This window comes from Micromesistius poutassou, assembly GCF_964030765.1.
Source record: "Micromesistius poutassou genome assembly, chromosome: 13".
NCBI lineage: Eukaryota > Metazoa > Chordata > Actinopteri > Gadiformes > Gadidae > Micromesistius > Micromesistius poutassou.
In genome coordinates, this window is record NC_140283.1 from 3,533,841 (window position 1) to 3,549,337 (window position 15,497).

At 48.4% G+C, this 15,497-nt stretch overlaps 1 protein-coding gene across 1 annotated transcript; it reads left to right on the forward strand.

The window, feature by feature from the left end:
* Positions 1 to 2,520: 2,520 nt before the first annotated feature.
* stra6 (signaling receptor and transporter of retinol STRA6) lies at positions 2,521 to 14,813 on the forward strand (the record flags this gene model as incomplete). Its single annotated transcript, XM_084477822.1, has 17 exons — positions 2,521 to 2,591; positions 4,382 to 4,448; positions 5,114 to 5,196; positions 5,360 to 5,493; positions 6,189 to 6,355; positions 7,145 to 7,270; positions 8,142 to 8,212; positions 9,028 to 9,107; positions 9,212 to 9,273; positions 9,502 to 9,664; positions 10,269 to 10,344; positions 10,692 to 10,825; positions 11,369 to 11,486; positions 11,643 to 11,744; positions 11,870 to 12,033; positions 12,682 to 12,819; positions 14,569 to 14,813. The coding sequence occupies 17 exons, from the start codon at positions 2,521 to 2,523 to the stop codon at positions 14,811 to 14,813; spliced, it is 2,001 nt and encodes a 666-aa protein (XP_084333948.1).
* Between the last annotated feature and the right edge of the window lie 684 nt (positions 14,814 to 15,497).

The following is a 15,497-nucleotide window of genomic DNA, read 5'->3' on the forward strand; positions in this document are numbered from 1 at the left end:
AACCGCCGATATTCACCGATGTGCTCCTGAGGTGATGTGCTGCGTACCGCGTGGTGCTGCTGGGGCCTCTGTGACCGGGAGGAGGCCCAGCTTATCAAGGGACTGGTTAGGCTCAGAACATAGACTGACTTTAAACTCTGGGTTCCAGCCACCACTAGGCACACACATTGCTTTTACTGTGCTGAGCGGTTTTAACGAAATTGTCGCAATATGCTATGGAGAGAAGAATATATGAATACATTTATGTTACACCGGAGTAATCGACACCCACCTGTCCTGCACCCGATGAGATTCTCAATTGATGTCGCAGACTTGTTAAGGCAGAGAGAGTTCCCGCCATCCTGCGACCCAATCAGGAGTGAACATGCGTAATGATTGGCATTTTGTCAGCAGCCTGAGAATAATCTTTCCGTGTAGGCTGATTGCTTCTCTACGAAAAATGTCTCTACGAAAAAATTCTCGACGAAAGTATAAAAAACTAAATGAGCATGTTTGTGAACATTGACAGGATAAATGGCCAAATGTGTCGTGCAGAAGACGAATGTGGACTGGGTTATTTTAATCAATTGAATCTGTGCGGGGTGAACACAATTAGAGTCTCCAGCGCGGAGGTACAGGCTCCCCACGGACTGAATGATGATGGCGGATATGAAAGTCATTAGGAAGAGCATCAATCTTGACCAAATGGACCTGTGTGAAGCAGTGTGTGTGTTGGTCGGCTTATTCCACAAAACGGTGATGGGTTAGGCTGCGTGTTTTAATTATCATTCGACAATTGACATAACTCCAACGCACTGCATTTCAATCTTAGCCTCCATTAAAATAATAAATAATGAATAACGTTAACAAATCTCAACGTTTCCTGTCAACAGGCTTGTTAGGACCCTGTTTTTTTTGTAGGTTAACAACACCCACTGCTAAATCAGCAACAAACTGTCCGTTATAATCATACCGCCGTCCCACTGATGCAATTATAACTCTTCAAAGCATTCTTTGTCCAGTGACCCCTTTATTTCCCTGGCCGCTTTTTTTGTGTCGGTCGACATGATTTGTTGGCTTATTATTATTCCGTGGATGCTCTGTTTTCTCAGGAGTTTTAGCGTGGCTTTTTGTTGTTCTTTTAACAACCCTTGACCGTAATCCCAGCATAATGAGTGTATTCTGACATGCAGGCTGGATTGCAACACAGCCTTAGTCTCGGCACGCTGAACCTGGATGCAGAACTAATCCCTGGCCAGATTAGATCCTTCTGTTCTGAGCCCACAGCCAGAAGGCCGCTGTGGTGAAGGCGTTTTATCACATGCCTACACCTTGCAGAAACAATATTCTATGGACATTTTACAGCTCTCCCTAAGGTCTCGTATGTTTCTTCGAGCATAGACTAAGTACTCCATTTTAGTAATTGACTCGTGCCCGTACTGAGTGGCTGTTCAATAAATGTCACGTATTTGGTGACACCCAACATCAGATTTCATCTTTCCTATTTCTTTTCAATAGTCATATGACCCAGGACACACTCTTCATTCACACTCAGCTATTCATAACTGGCACATTATAAGAAATGGAGCCATATTTATTTTCCTATTCAAGTCTGCATCTTGTCGCCGTTTTGTCTTGAGCAGACAAAAGTACTGCAGGCTGAACTCTTTATCAGGATGAGGGGGTAGCGTTACACGGCGACAGGGAGAAAGTACATCTGCTGTGGGTTTCCAGGTGGCCATGTTGGATGCATTTGATAGGGGGGGATTTGGCAACCTATTCTGAATGAAGAAACTGAAGACGATGACTAAAAGGAAAAGATGGAGAACTTCCCTCTTAGTGACGCGGCGAGCCGTGCGGGAAGGGCCGCCCAATGTCCGCCGGCCCCGCTGCCCATGCTAGCCTGTGCTTCATAAAGGTCTCAGCCCCTTAATCGGAGGGTAGGTAATCAGTTTGAGGTAGAAAGAAACCAAAACAGAGCTGCCTGTGGCCTTGCAGATTGGCTGTCCGTGACATAGTAATCTCCCCCCCCCCCCGCCCCACCTTCTCCTTACACACACTCTTCCTCTCAACCATTTCCCAGTTTTCCACCATGGTAATCCTCATCTGAAGTGTGTGTGTGTGTGTGTGTGAGTGGTTGTGGGGGTGTGGGTGTGTGTGTGGGGGTGTGACGGGGGAAGTTGGGGGGGTGGCTGGCACCCTGCAGCCAGGACCTGTCACGTCACTCTCAGCTCCACAGTAAGACCTGGTCACCTGAACACAGACTCAGTGGAAGAGTTACCAGACAGAGAGGGCGGGGGGGAGAGAGAGAGAGAGAGAGAGAGAAAGAGAGAGAGAGAGAGAGAGGGAGTGAAAGAGAGGGGAACCAAACAGGGAGACGGGGACAGCATTGAGATTGCCACAGCACTGCCTAACTTGGGAGAAACTTTCTCTTTTTGGTCTGCCGGTCTCCTTCCACACTCGGGCTATCCTATCAGTCCAGCTCCATACAGCCGGTGAACCTCCAGGACTCTGGATCTGTCTCAGACGGTCAGCGGCGCTATGGATGAGGATGCTCTGCTCGACTACGAGTACCCGGAGCTGGAGCCCGTCCCGCCCAGGGTACAGCTTGAGTAAGTATTTAAAGTGTTAAATGTGTGTAAAGTGTGTTCAATCCATGATGTGTTGAGCACTCCCATCTCTCTCTTTGATGTAGACTTTCAACTTTGTTTAACCTTTGTAAGAACTTCCCTTTTTTACAGTTTAAACATTCACATTCATTCATTGATGCTTTGTCTGTGATTGTATGTTTGATGTGTTAATCTCTTAAGCTCTTATTGAACCACACACGTTTGTACAGAGATATTAGATGCCTCTGGCACATGGAGCCTATCTGTTGAATGAACATGCTTTAGTGTCTCATTCAACCTGAGCACGTATCAGCTGGAATAGCTGGAGTGCTTGCGGTCATTCGGGCGAATCCCAAGTAAAACATCCATGTGAACAAAGTTCAAGAATAGTTTGGTATGGTGGTGGTCCCTTTGCAATTCTCACGATGCAAGATGCAATAAAGCGTCCTTACAAATCACCTCCGGAAATGTGTTTATAGCAAACCAATTTAGCTTGACTTGACCTGTCTTTATGAAACCTGTATAAAACGTGCAGTAGCACTGTTGAGCTGTCCTCTGAGGTGCTCCTCCATCTCTTCCGATGGAGAGGTGTTTCTGGACCATGTGTTCTGCAGGTAACCCATTGAGAATGAGCAGCAAAACGGCCAAAGTTCTCCCGGTCACAGTGATCAGTCTGGGTCACTTTGGGTCATATAGGGCTTGTGTTCATGTCATTAAGTGTTAATATTTTACCGCAAAACTCATCAAATCAAGGCATTACTGAGAAGATACAATGGAAAGTGTTGCTTAGTCAGGGAAAGTCACCATTAATGGGGAACACAGCTGGTCCTGAGGTTAAAACCAGACCTGCGAGCCATGTCGACCGAATAACATGTTTCAGGGCTTCCATTCCATAGTTCCTGCTCATCAATACTTCATATTTTAATTCCTTATTATAGAAAGCACTGTTGACCAGAGAGACAGACCACAAGGTAGGGCTTTTCATGGGGATTTAAAAATGGGGGCTGAACCAACAAAGGAGCGATTGGAATTCATGTGTTTATGCTCATGTTAATTTATAGGCAATCGTTTGTTTGGTGACTACCTACTAAAAAGGGAACATCAAAGGAACATTTCTTCTCACTAAATGTGCTTAGTGTGTGAGCGTGATACTATTTGGCTCCCACTCCAAACAACCAAACGCCCCGCTGTTCCTTGCTCAGACGCGGGGCGTTCAGGCCCTGAAAGCTTTGTGCTTTCAGCTCACAGATTATACAAATGTGAGTTCCGACAGAGCCTTAAATCTCACAACAGTCTGCTTTGCTTGCGCCGTGTACACTGGCAAACCTTTGAGTAAGATACACAAACGATCCACAGTCACAACGACAGGGAAGAGACAGCCGACCAGTCATGAAAACACTGTCACTTATTTCCACTGAGTGTGTGACCCGTTATTGTCAAAGGCCCAAACCGGCCCAACCAGAACTGGCTGTGAAGTCACCCGGTATCTGATGGCGTCGTCTGAATGAACACGCTATCAGAGTTATGTTCGTCTCCCGTCCCCGCCGGCGTCCTCCGGTCCTCAGGTGAACGTGAAATAGAGCTCAGGTGTTTGTGTTGTTCTGCCCGTGACGCGCTGGCGACTCCAATCCGTTTACATGCAAATCTCTGGCATGCGATTTCAAGAGCCGCAAACGGTCTCCTGACGCCGAGGTGTGAGGGGTTTAGCCGAGCGCTGGGCCGCCCCCGCCCCACGTTTCAGAGTTTTAAAGTTCCTACAGATTATAACTGTTTCTGTTCCTTCTCATTTCAAGAATAATCTCACCATGTGACCCCACGGCTGATGACAGACTCTACCACATTTGCATCACTGCTGTGTCTGTGAGTATATAACATATATATATAACAGAACATATATAACATGACACCCCATGGGACTCCAACGCACCGTGACATCCACGCCACACCCTCCTCTGTGGAGGCCTTATATGTTGGGTATATAGTATAGCGGTGGCCTTTGCAGGTGTAACACGTTGTGGTCGTATCTATCTCTGGACTCCTCTGGGCAGCCCTCACTGGCCCCGACGTGGCGGGGCCAGCGGAGACAGCCGTCTAGGGCCTTGTTTCCTCAAAGTCCTGAGGTCATGACAGGTCATTGAACTCCCTTTCAATAGTCCTCCCCCCCTGAATGATTAAGCATCCCTCACATTTGACCCCTGGAGCGTCCTAATGAGCACGGGGGTCACACCAATGGAGGTCTGAACCCCGGGGAGGACGGGGGGGGGGGGGGGCTGGTCTCAGGTCAGATGTTCATCTTCTTGTGTTTCACTGGTGTGTTTGTGTGTTTGTGTGTGTTTGTTTGTGCGTGCGTGTGTGTGTGTATGCATATGTGTTTGCGCATATGCGCATATATGCATATGTGGGTGTATGTATGCATGCTTTTGTGTGTGTGTGTGTGTGTGTGTGTGTGTGTGTGTGTGTGTGTGTGTGTGTGTGTGTGTGTGTGTGTGCGTGCGTGCGTGCGTGCGTGTGTGTGTGTGTCGTAGCTTGTCGTCATGCTGATCCTGGCCATCCTGGCGAGGCGAACGAAGCTGGCTGACGGACAGAGAGGACTGCCAGGTCTGCTCAGGTGCGTTCCACCTCCTTCCTCTGGGGCTGAGCGAAGGATCTCCTAAATGTCTGAGTATAAGTCAACAGATGATTGCTCTTCAGTGCGGTTCAATAACGCTCTGGACCCCAGCTGCTCACACCCCAGCTCTAAATACCTGAACGCCCGCTGCTTGTACCCACAGTCCGGTCAACTTCCTGGACCACACCCAGCACAAGGGCCTGGGCGTGGCGGTGTTCGGAGTGCTCTTCTGTAAACTGTGCGGACTGGCCGTCTCCCCGAGCCCCCTGCCCTTCGTCACAGACCCAGAGAACAAACGTAAGCTGGTCGCCTCGCGAGTCCCGCGCCACCGCCGCTTTTGTTTCAGCGAGGACTCAGTTAATGTTCCTCTCACTCACCTGCCGGCTTCACAGGGTCCTTCTTTATATTTGACCTATTTTATTCTCTTCCTGAATATGCATCACTGGGAGCTTTGTACTTTTTATTAGCGGTTGTTATTTGTCCCCATAATTTCCAACGGCAGCTTGAAGTTCCGATCCGTCTTCAAATTCCCTCGTGTCCGAGAAGTTGATAGTCTGGCATATCTGACACTTTTCTTCAAAATGTATTGCATGAATGTGAACTTCTTTCCCCTTTGAAAAAGCTGGCATTCATCCAAAAACAAAGCTTTGATTCATAGGACAATGGACTAGATCATGTTCATAACGCTATGTACATAACAAACTTATGCAATAACGTGGTGCGATTACATAAGGTTTAAAGAAGTCAGTCTGCTGTGATTCCACTTAATCCCAAATCACTAGAATGCTAGCGTTCGAGCAAATTCCTTGGCGTTTTGACAATCCCACACAAGTCACCATTTTGTGGCAACCTATGCTTCGAATAACAAACCTAAGTCTGGTTTTTGCGGACGACACAAACCTCAGCGCTGGGCCGGGCGGCTCTCCCGTTTGATATCGGATCCTCTCCTGGCAGTCTTTTGATGTTTTGTCCCTCGCCCTGTGTGCTCACAGAGAACTGGATGATCCTGGCCCTGCTGTACTACCCCGCGCTGTGCTACCCGCTCCTGGCATGTGGGACCTTACATAACAAAGTGGGCTATGTGCTCGGTAGCCTGTTGTCATGGACACACTTTAGCGTCCTGGTGTGGCAGAAAATCGACTGCCCCGTGACGCCCCAGGTGAGGACAGGAATGTACAGTGGGTTTCCGTTGTAGCCGTGAACATGGACAAGGGAGAGCCTCTCTTGGGCCGTGTGTCTGAGGTTTCGGGGGAAGGCTGAAGACCCACTGGTTAATTAGACTAGAGGGCCTGATCACAGCCAGGGTCCTGCATGGATCAGGATGGGGCTGTCAGGTTGCATTTGGGCTGGGACGGTTTAGGCCTTTAGTAGTGTCTCCGCTCCCGATGCCTCTCAGGGCCCCGGCCAACCGCAGAAACTACACATTGTGCGGACCGCCTCTGCATGCGTGGCCAAGAGCGTCCACATGAATCGGCCTTAGTGTCTGCTCTTGATGAAGAGGCTTTGCCACAGTTAATCAGTTTAGTGCCCTTCCATTGAAGATGCTCCCGGGCTCTGCATTGTCAGCTGTCATCACCTCGTGTCTGAATGGCACGGCCACCCGGCCGGCCATTCACCCCCGGTTGAAGGCAGCGGACCACACCCTGCGTAGTATGGTTTACTGCTTTGACTGCCTGTGGGGAATCTAGGACTATAGAGATTCTCAGCCACATGGCGCTCATTGAGACGGTTAGAGGATTAAGTAGAAATATGTTAATGTTCAATTGTGGTGGTGCAGCATTGAAGCAATAGAAAAGCGCCAATAATGAGTGCTTGATTAGAAATGAATCATGACAGATATGTTCCTAATGGCTAATGAAAAACACAGTGAATTCCCTCTTCCCCCCCCCACCCAAAACAAAACACTCAAAATAGCTGCTTGATGCTAATTCTCTGCTCTCCTTTTCAGATCCACAAGTACTACAACCTCTTCGCCAGCCTTCCACAAATAGGCTGCTTGGCATTCCTCAGCTTCCAGTATCCGCTCCTCCTCTTTAAGGGCTTAAAGGGAACAGAGAAAAACAATGGTGGAGAGGTACGTCTGTCCAGGTGACCCCAGTCCGTCCCGAGGATGAATGGGTTGCCCAAGGAAACACGTTTGTTCGTTCGTTGACTATGCAACCGGCTCGGATAGGAATGTCTCTCTTTCCCCTTAATTTGTGTTTTTGCCTAAATAGCCCCTACTTTAAATAGCACTGACTTATAGAAGAAACACTCGTTTCTTGTGATTCTGTGCATGTGAGGGACAATCGTAAGCAGCCTAGCAGTCAGGGGGCTTAGGGTGGTGGCAGCGTGTGGATGGAGGGAGAGGGGGGCTCCCACCGCAGCCCGCGTTGGACCTGATCATCGTAAGCAGATTTGATGTAATTGGTTTACGTTATGTTCCTGAGCAGATCATGACAAGGTTGCAGTGTTTTCTCACCAAGGAGGCACAATGCGTTGCTTATTCCACGCTAATCTCCGCCCTCGCGGGGAAACAATGCAAGGCTGAGGCCCGTGGGTGGAGGCTGACTCATCAATGCTCAAAGACACAGGGTTTAAACGTCCTGCCACCGAGCGATTGGTTCAGAGATGCTGGACAGTATAATTAGCGTATATTACCGTTTTATGGCAGCTTTGATTCATATTTACACTGATAAACAAATGAATCGTGTCGTCTTCGGTAGTACCCGCGCCGCTTGGTTACATTGTTATTGAATGATGATCCACGACTTTAAAATCCACTCTCATGTTGATTCAATGGGAAAGGTGCTTTTATAAGGAGAAGCTGCAATCTGAAGAAAATAAGGATGCCAATGCACAGACTTTTTTGTAAACTGAAGTACAGTTATTAGTTATTTGTCAAAGACATCACAAAATGTATCACATGCAAACTAAACCTTTTCTTATTTCTGCTCCTTCCCTAGGACCTGGACAGCAGCTACTACAGAGACTATGTAAAGAGAATCCTCCAGAAGAAGAAGCCATCCAGTGTGGGGTGAGAGCTGAATGCTACTCTACTGCTAACATGCTACATGGTTATCCAGTTGTAACCTGGATTCGGCAGTATACTGTATGTTATTGTGTGTGACCGGTAAACATCATTGATCTTACCGAAAATGAAATACTGGTAGTTTTTTTTATCTCTCTCTACTGAAATCAGTCTAAGGTCAAGTGAATGATTCATATTTGTAATATTGAGTTGTTGGTTTTAGTTAGGAAGGAATATAGGAATATATTATTAGGATATATTAGGAATATTTTAAACATTATGCAGTGTGTGTGGCAGATCTGCCCCCACTCGTTCAATAATCTCTGTTGATATTCACAACTTACCTATTTGATTTATATACTGTTCAGCTTCACAGGCCGCCTGTCTGTAGGGTTATTGTAACACTCTGCCTACCCTGGTGGTGCACACATATAGATTGTGAGATAAAGATATGGACATAATAAATAGCTCTTTCGACACATTTGTGATTGGGAGGTACTGTGTGTGTGTGTGTGTGTGTGTGTGTGTGTGTGTGTGTGTGTGTGTGTGTGTGTGTGTGTGTGTGAAAATAATGAACTAGGACAGGCTCCTCACCCGCATTAACCTGCTTAATCAGTTAAAATAATGTTAATAGATCATTTTGGCTAGATGCTAATTACTTGAAGGTCTATGGGGACGGTTGTTGCAAATAATGTTGATTTGGATGCCGTAGACTTATGTAGGGTGTATGATGTGGGAGAAGCCCAAGGTTTGATCCCACTGGTTCCATAAAGGCGTTAAACTGTTTAAAACCTGAACTAATGTCCTTCCCGTGTCTGCAGAGCATCAAGCACAGAGAAGCCCAGCCTCCTTCGGAGGATGGAGGAGGCTGTGAAGTCTTACATTTATACACCTGAGGATGGTAAATATTCAACAGTGATGTGTCTTTAACCTTTTGTTCTGTCAGATTTCATCTGCATGTTTTCTTAAGTTACATCACATCATTTCCTATGTCCTCCGTTCCAGTTTTCCGTTTTCCTATGAAGTTGGCTATATCTGGTGTGGTTTCCTTTATTGCCCTTTACCAGGTAAATATTTCACCACCAACATGCATGTCAACCGTAGTAAAATAATAAACATGGATAGGAGTCACATGTTTTTCTCCCATATTCCTTATCATTCCTTACTATTATGACAACTAGGGTAGCATAACCTTTAAACAGCAATCTTAGCTATCTCACCGATAACAGAATTGTGCAAATGCTTCTGATGTTGTCATAATATGTTGCCGCCTGAAAATCCCTTCCTGTGAATAGGTGGCCCTGCTACTGGTGATGGCCGTGGTGCCAACGCTTCAAATCGCCCGCATGGGAGTCACAGAGGAGATCGCATACCTGCTGGCAGGCTTCAAGATTCACCTGTCCTCGGACAACGCGGAGGTCGTCCGGATCGTGGTGTACTACATGTGGTGTGTGGAAGGTGAGCCAATGTCCCAGGTCTCCCCCCGCCCCGCGGCCCCACTGGAGTCCTCCAGCTGGTATCGTAACAGAATCCCTATGGTCGTGTGGGGGTCCTGCAGGGGTATACCTTCACACACTAAACACAACACGTGATGGCTGGAGATTAAAACAAAGAAAAACTCATATAATATCCCTTTTGATTCTTCCTTTCGTGTTTGCCTGTTGTTAGTTTTAAAGGTCCCATGACAGGCAACCAGGTGTGTGTGTGTGTGTGTGTGTGTGATTAGCCGTTACAAGCCATTTTGGAAATCTGCCCCTTATGAGATCACAAGTGGGCGTGTCCACCTAGACATGTGCTGGATAGATCAGTCCACCAGCCTACCCAGTGGACTGTAGCAGAGGTTGCTCGTCTATCCGTCACACATCTAGTTGGACACACCCACCTGTGATGTCATAAGGGGCTGATTTCCCAAACGGCTTGTAACGGCTAATCACACCACACCCGGTGGCATGTCATGGGACCTTTAGTGGGTAAGGTGAGTGCTTGGGACGCTCTGCTATGCAGGGTCGCTTTTGATGCCATGAAGCTCTACTGAATGTCCTTGTTCCCTGGGTCTCCGCAGTGTGCTACGTCTCAGCGCTGACCCTGGTCTGCTTGGTCAACCTCGCTATGCTCATGAGGTCCATGGTCCTGCATCGGTGAGTGCCTGTTTTCTTGTGTTACTTTAGTCCTCAGCGTTTTTCAATGTTCATAACACAAACACTGCTGAACGTGCTGAAGATTTGTGTTCAGTTATAACCGGAAACGCTTTCATAATACTGGAGTCGTTAGCAGATATCAGAGTTTGTTGGTCTTTCTCCTGAGATGGGAAATAACAGTCCAATCCAGCGCCGAATCCATAAATGATTTTTGCAAATGCATTTTCAAATGCACTTCCGCGTTTATAACACGGGTAATATCGTAGGCCGTATCAGTGGAGCAGGCTGTTGATTTTGAATGGCTGAGAGACTGACCGGCTGGTCCGTGGTGCTCCCCTGTCCCCCAGCTCCAACCTGAAGGGCTTGTACCGAGGAGACGTCTACAACGTCTACCACTGCCAGAGGAGCATCAGGCCGTCCCGCCCCGCGCTGGTCTGCTGGATGGGCTACACCAGCTTCACGGCGGCCCACCTCTGCCTAGGTAGGGGGCCGGCCCCCCAACAACAGCCGTGCCAGTACCACGGCCTCGCGTGAAGCGCCGTGATGATGTGAACTTGTGTCATGTGTCAATCAAAGTCCCAACATGACATTGTTTATACTATTATTATTATTTATAGCATTATCTACTATTACTATTATCTATCTTTAATGAAATAAGAGTAATGCCCCGTGTATCTTCTTAGAATACGATGACATACGATGTGTATATAATTGCTGAAACCCCCTTAAACATCCTTCCTAGTTTGTTAATGACTATTAATTATTTATTATAAAGATAATATATACCTTCTTATATACACAGAATATGTTTCTAGACAAGGTATAATCTCCCCCCCCCTCTCTCTGTCTCTCTCTCTCTCTCTCTGGGTGAGAACTGAATGCTACTCTACTGTATTGGTAATATATGTTATGATGTGTGACTGGACTCTCTCTCTCCCTCTCCCTCTCTCTCTCTCTCTCTCTCTCTCTCTCTCTCTCTCTCTCTCTCTCTCTCTCTCTCTCTCTCTCTCTTTCTTTCTCTCAGGCATGATCATCCAAACCCTGGTGTTCTTCCTCTGCCTGTTGGTTGCGGTCTTCCTCATCATCGTACCGGCCCTGCATGGAGAGAACCTCCTCCTCTTCCAGCTTCTATGGAGCATGTGGTCAGTGTCCTCCTGTCTGAAACGGCACATACTATTCCTTCACTTACAAATCAACGCGCCGTTCTGCACACGGCTTCTGCCTGTGGCCTGGCGAGGGTTTCAGCGGCGCCCGTTGCACCCTGTATTGATCCGTCACCGTGTTCCCACGTCCATCAGGCCTTTCTGGTTGATGCTTCTCCTGGCGGTGCTGATCCAACACATCTCAGCCAGGTGCTGCTTCATCAAGAAGACAGCGGGAACCAGAGACCTCGACAACAGGTAAGTCACGAGAGCATCCGCGCTTCTGAGGCTGAGGGACGCCTAAGGCCTAGGGCACTTCCCCCCCCCCGTGCCCTATTTTTGATATTTTGGTTCACTTCTCCTCCTTCTCCCCGGTCGCCCAGGGGCGGTCTGTTCCTGCTGACCTACCTGCTGTTCCCGGCCAACGTCCTGGTGGGCGTCCTGCTGGGGGCGTGGCGCATGGCCATCACCGCCCTCTTCAACATCGTGCACTTGGGCCGCATGGACATCAGCCTCCTGAACCGCAGCGTGGAGGCCTTCGACCCGGGTGAGCCCCGTGCTCTGCTCACACACACACACACACACACACACACACGGTCGGCCACGCGGGCCCCCCCCACCCCCCACTGTGGCGGTCCGTTGGGTCCACTGTGCCGTGATGACATTGGTATAGAGCTGTAGTTATTCAGGTCATTATTATAGTTTTGTTTCCCTCGTTAATTGTTTCGTTCTTTGACGGGGGGTACACGTCATCTGTCCTTGGCACAAAGCGATTTCAATACAGACCAATTGAAATGAGTACATCATTCACATTCTCATGCTTTAGTTCCTGCTCTTGCCATCCACAATCCTCCGTCGATGATTCAAGAATCCCAAAGATGAATGCCAGGAAAGTCTAGTCCAGTAGGATGGAAGCACAGCGCTGGTCGTAGGCTCTCTGTATGCTACGCTGCACAGGGCCATAATCACACAACAATTAAAGCGATCGCCGCGGACACCAGACATCTGCTGTGAGCCAAGCAGTCGGGGGGAGGAATCGAATTGGGGACAAAAAAAATCCTCCATGATTGCGTGGTCATTATTTGAGATTGCCTCCCCCCTTTTTCAGCACCCCCCCCCCCCCTCCAACAGCAGAGCACCGTGTTTATTGCTCTACCCCCCCCCCGTGTGTGTGTGTGTGTGTCTCTCCCCTCAGCCTACCGCTGTTACGCTCATTATCTGAAGATCGAGGTGAGCCAGTCCCACCCGGTGATGAAGGCCTTCTGCGGCCTGCTGCTCCAGGGCGCCGGCCGGGACCCCGACCCCACCCATAGGGAGAGGGACGCCGAGGAAGGTCCGTAGCGCGCCCCCCCACGCCCCTCCACACAACGCCCCGACACCTGTCTATTAAATGGAATGGAGTTATTTATGGTTTTATTCATTGATATTTTTCTATTGTCTACCCTATCTTCTACTTATTCCATGTCATATGAAATGCTAGTGATAGCAGTATGGGAGTATGCAGGGTGCCACGTAGGGCGCAGGATAGTCTCGTAGGGGATCAGGGGATCCGACCCCGCCCAAAGCGTTCCACGGTCAGCCCCACGATCTCCACGGCCCACCTGTAGGCCTCCTTAAGGAGCCGCCAAGCCCGGACACGCTCCCTAAGGCCATGGGTCTGGACTCGCTGTCGGTCCGAGGAGAGCAGTGTGCTGAGTGTCCGCGCCAGATCAGGTCTTTTGCATGAGCTAGTGCCGTGTCCGGATGTCCGGGTGGGGGGGGCTACGAAGGGCTGCTCAAAGGGGAGTGACTGTCTCCAGGGGTAGTGAGGATGGAGGCGCCGGCTCCTGGCAGGCCACTAAAAACTAATTGAATCATAATGTTGTGCCTCACGTACAACAGCAATGAGAGCTTAGCGGCCCTGATTTAATTTGTCACAGCAAATTGAGTCCTGGTGAGGAATAATTTACAGCACCGGTGCCTGCTGCCTCAATCAAACCTGTTGTAAACCAATCAGCCATAGCCATGCTTGCTGGAGAAATGTCTATATATATATATATAGATATAGATATATGTATCTGTGTGTGTGTGTGTGTGTGTGTGTGTGTGTGTGTGTGTGTGTGTGTGTGTGTGTGTGTGTGTGTGTGTGCGTCTGTGTGTGGCTCACTTAAATGTAAGGCATTTCTTTGTATTCCACCAGTGGCATACATGAGACATAGAAGCGAGAGAGTAGAACCGATGCAGAGCATATATGTGAATTATTGATTGCAATTAGCAGGAAAATGCATCCTGTTTATTGGCTGTGCAAAACCCTAACTCAACGGCTATTAGCTATGAGTGAGTATATCCAGGATGAGTGTGTGTACCGAGACAACCGTTACATTATCAGTAGCAATGGATGGAGGAATTATACCATAAAGAGTCATTTTAGACTGGCTGCTTTTACAGATGAACCGCTTTAATTGACTGTTTCATATTCATGCAGCCCACGGGGGGAGGGGGGGGGTGGGGTGTGTTCAGCATGTTAATGTGAGGCTCAATATACTCCAACCATGCTCAGAAGATTATGATACAATTGCTTTCTATTATTACTGTCTCACTATAGCCGCTGCCCGTGGGCTATCGCCAAAACCATTTGGTCGCACAAAAAATGACTACCATTACGTTTGCGCGCCGTTGATCAGCTGACATTGTGCAGTTTTACTCCCAGCGCAAAGTTGCTGGGTTCGATTCCCGCAGAATGTCCGCAGTCTAGCTGCAGGCACCTTGGGGAAAGAAGCCCACCCTCCCCCGCTACCTGCTCATTACTGACTGATGATTGATTCGTCATGCGTCTGGATTCACTGGATGTCCTTCTGGATAAATGCGTCCACTAAACGACCCAATAACAGTAGTGATAACTAGCGCTGGGTGGGCCGCTCTGTCGCGGTGGGCCGGTCCTTAAAGTGTGTGTGTGTGTGTGTGTGTGTGTGTGTGTGTGTGTGTGTGTGTGTGTGTGTGTGTGTGTGTGTGTGTGTGTGTGTGTGTGTGTGTGTGTGTGTGTGTGTGTGTGTGTGTGTGTGTGTGTGTGTGTGTGTGTGTGTGTGTGTGTGGCTGTCCCCAGGGATCCAGCTGGTCCAGCAGGAGAAGAAACAGCAGAAGGTGTCTGCGGCTAAGAGGGCCAGGGCTCACTGGCGGCTGCTCTACACGCTGGTCAACAACCCCTCCCTGGTGGGCAGCAGGAAGCACTTCAAGCACCGCACCGCCGAGGGCTTCCTGAACGGGAGCCTGAAGCCCACCGCCTCCAAGAAGGGCAGCAAGAGGGAGACGGAGACCCAGGAGCCGGCCGAGCCCGCAGCGGGGAACTGAGCGTCTCCCTCCCCCCTTTCCCGCCCCCTTTCCCGGTGGAGAGTCGAGACTTCATTCGCAAAGGCTTCTTCTTTTTTTTTGTCCAGGGGTTTATGTCCGTGGAGCAAATGGGTGCAGGATTTGTCCATGCATAGATCTATCTGCATTTTGCTAAAAAGAAGAGAGAAATAAGTGCACTTATAGCAACGTGCCTCAGGTAGTGCTTTAATGTATCCAGTTTAATCTAGCGAGGTCTCTATGGTCCCACGGTCCGCGTGTCTGACTGACTGTCTAACTGTCTGACTGTCTGACTGTGTCTGACTGTGTGAATGTAGCGTCTCCAGCAGAGCAGGAGACCAGCGTGTGTGTGACGGAATTCTTCCACTGCAGTCCACGTTATTTAAAAGGATGCATCGTTCTATCTGACCTTGTGCATTTAGTTAGGGGTGTCACTTTTAAAAACATGAACACATCCATTAGTGTGGCTTGAGGTGTTATTCTGATTTAATGGTGTATGGATTCCATAACAAAAGAAAAAAAAGGGGGTTAAAATGACATCCTTTTCCAGAGCGCAACTGTGATGAGTGACTATTTATAAATTAACAGAATATTATTTTGGGAGACAAATAAATCATTTACAATTTGTTATTAGAGTAGGCCTCTATGTGTTATTTGCATCAAACTTATATTATGTGTAAATTATAT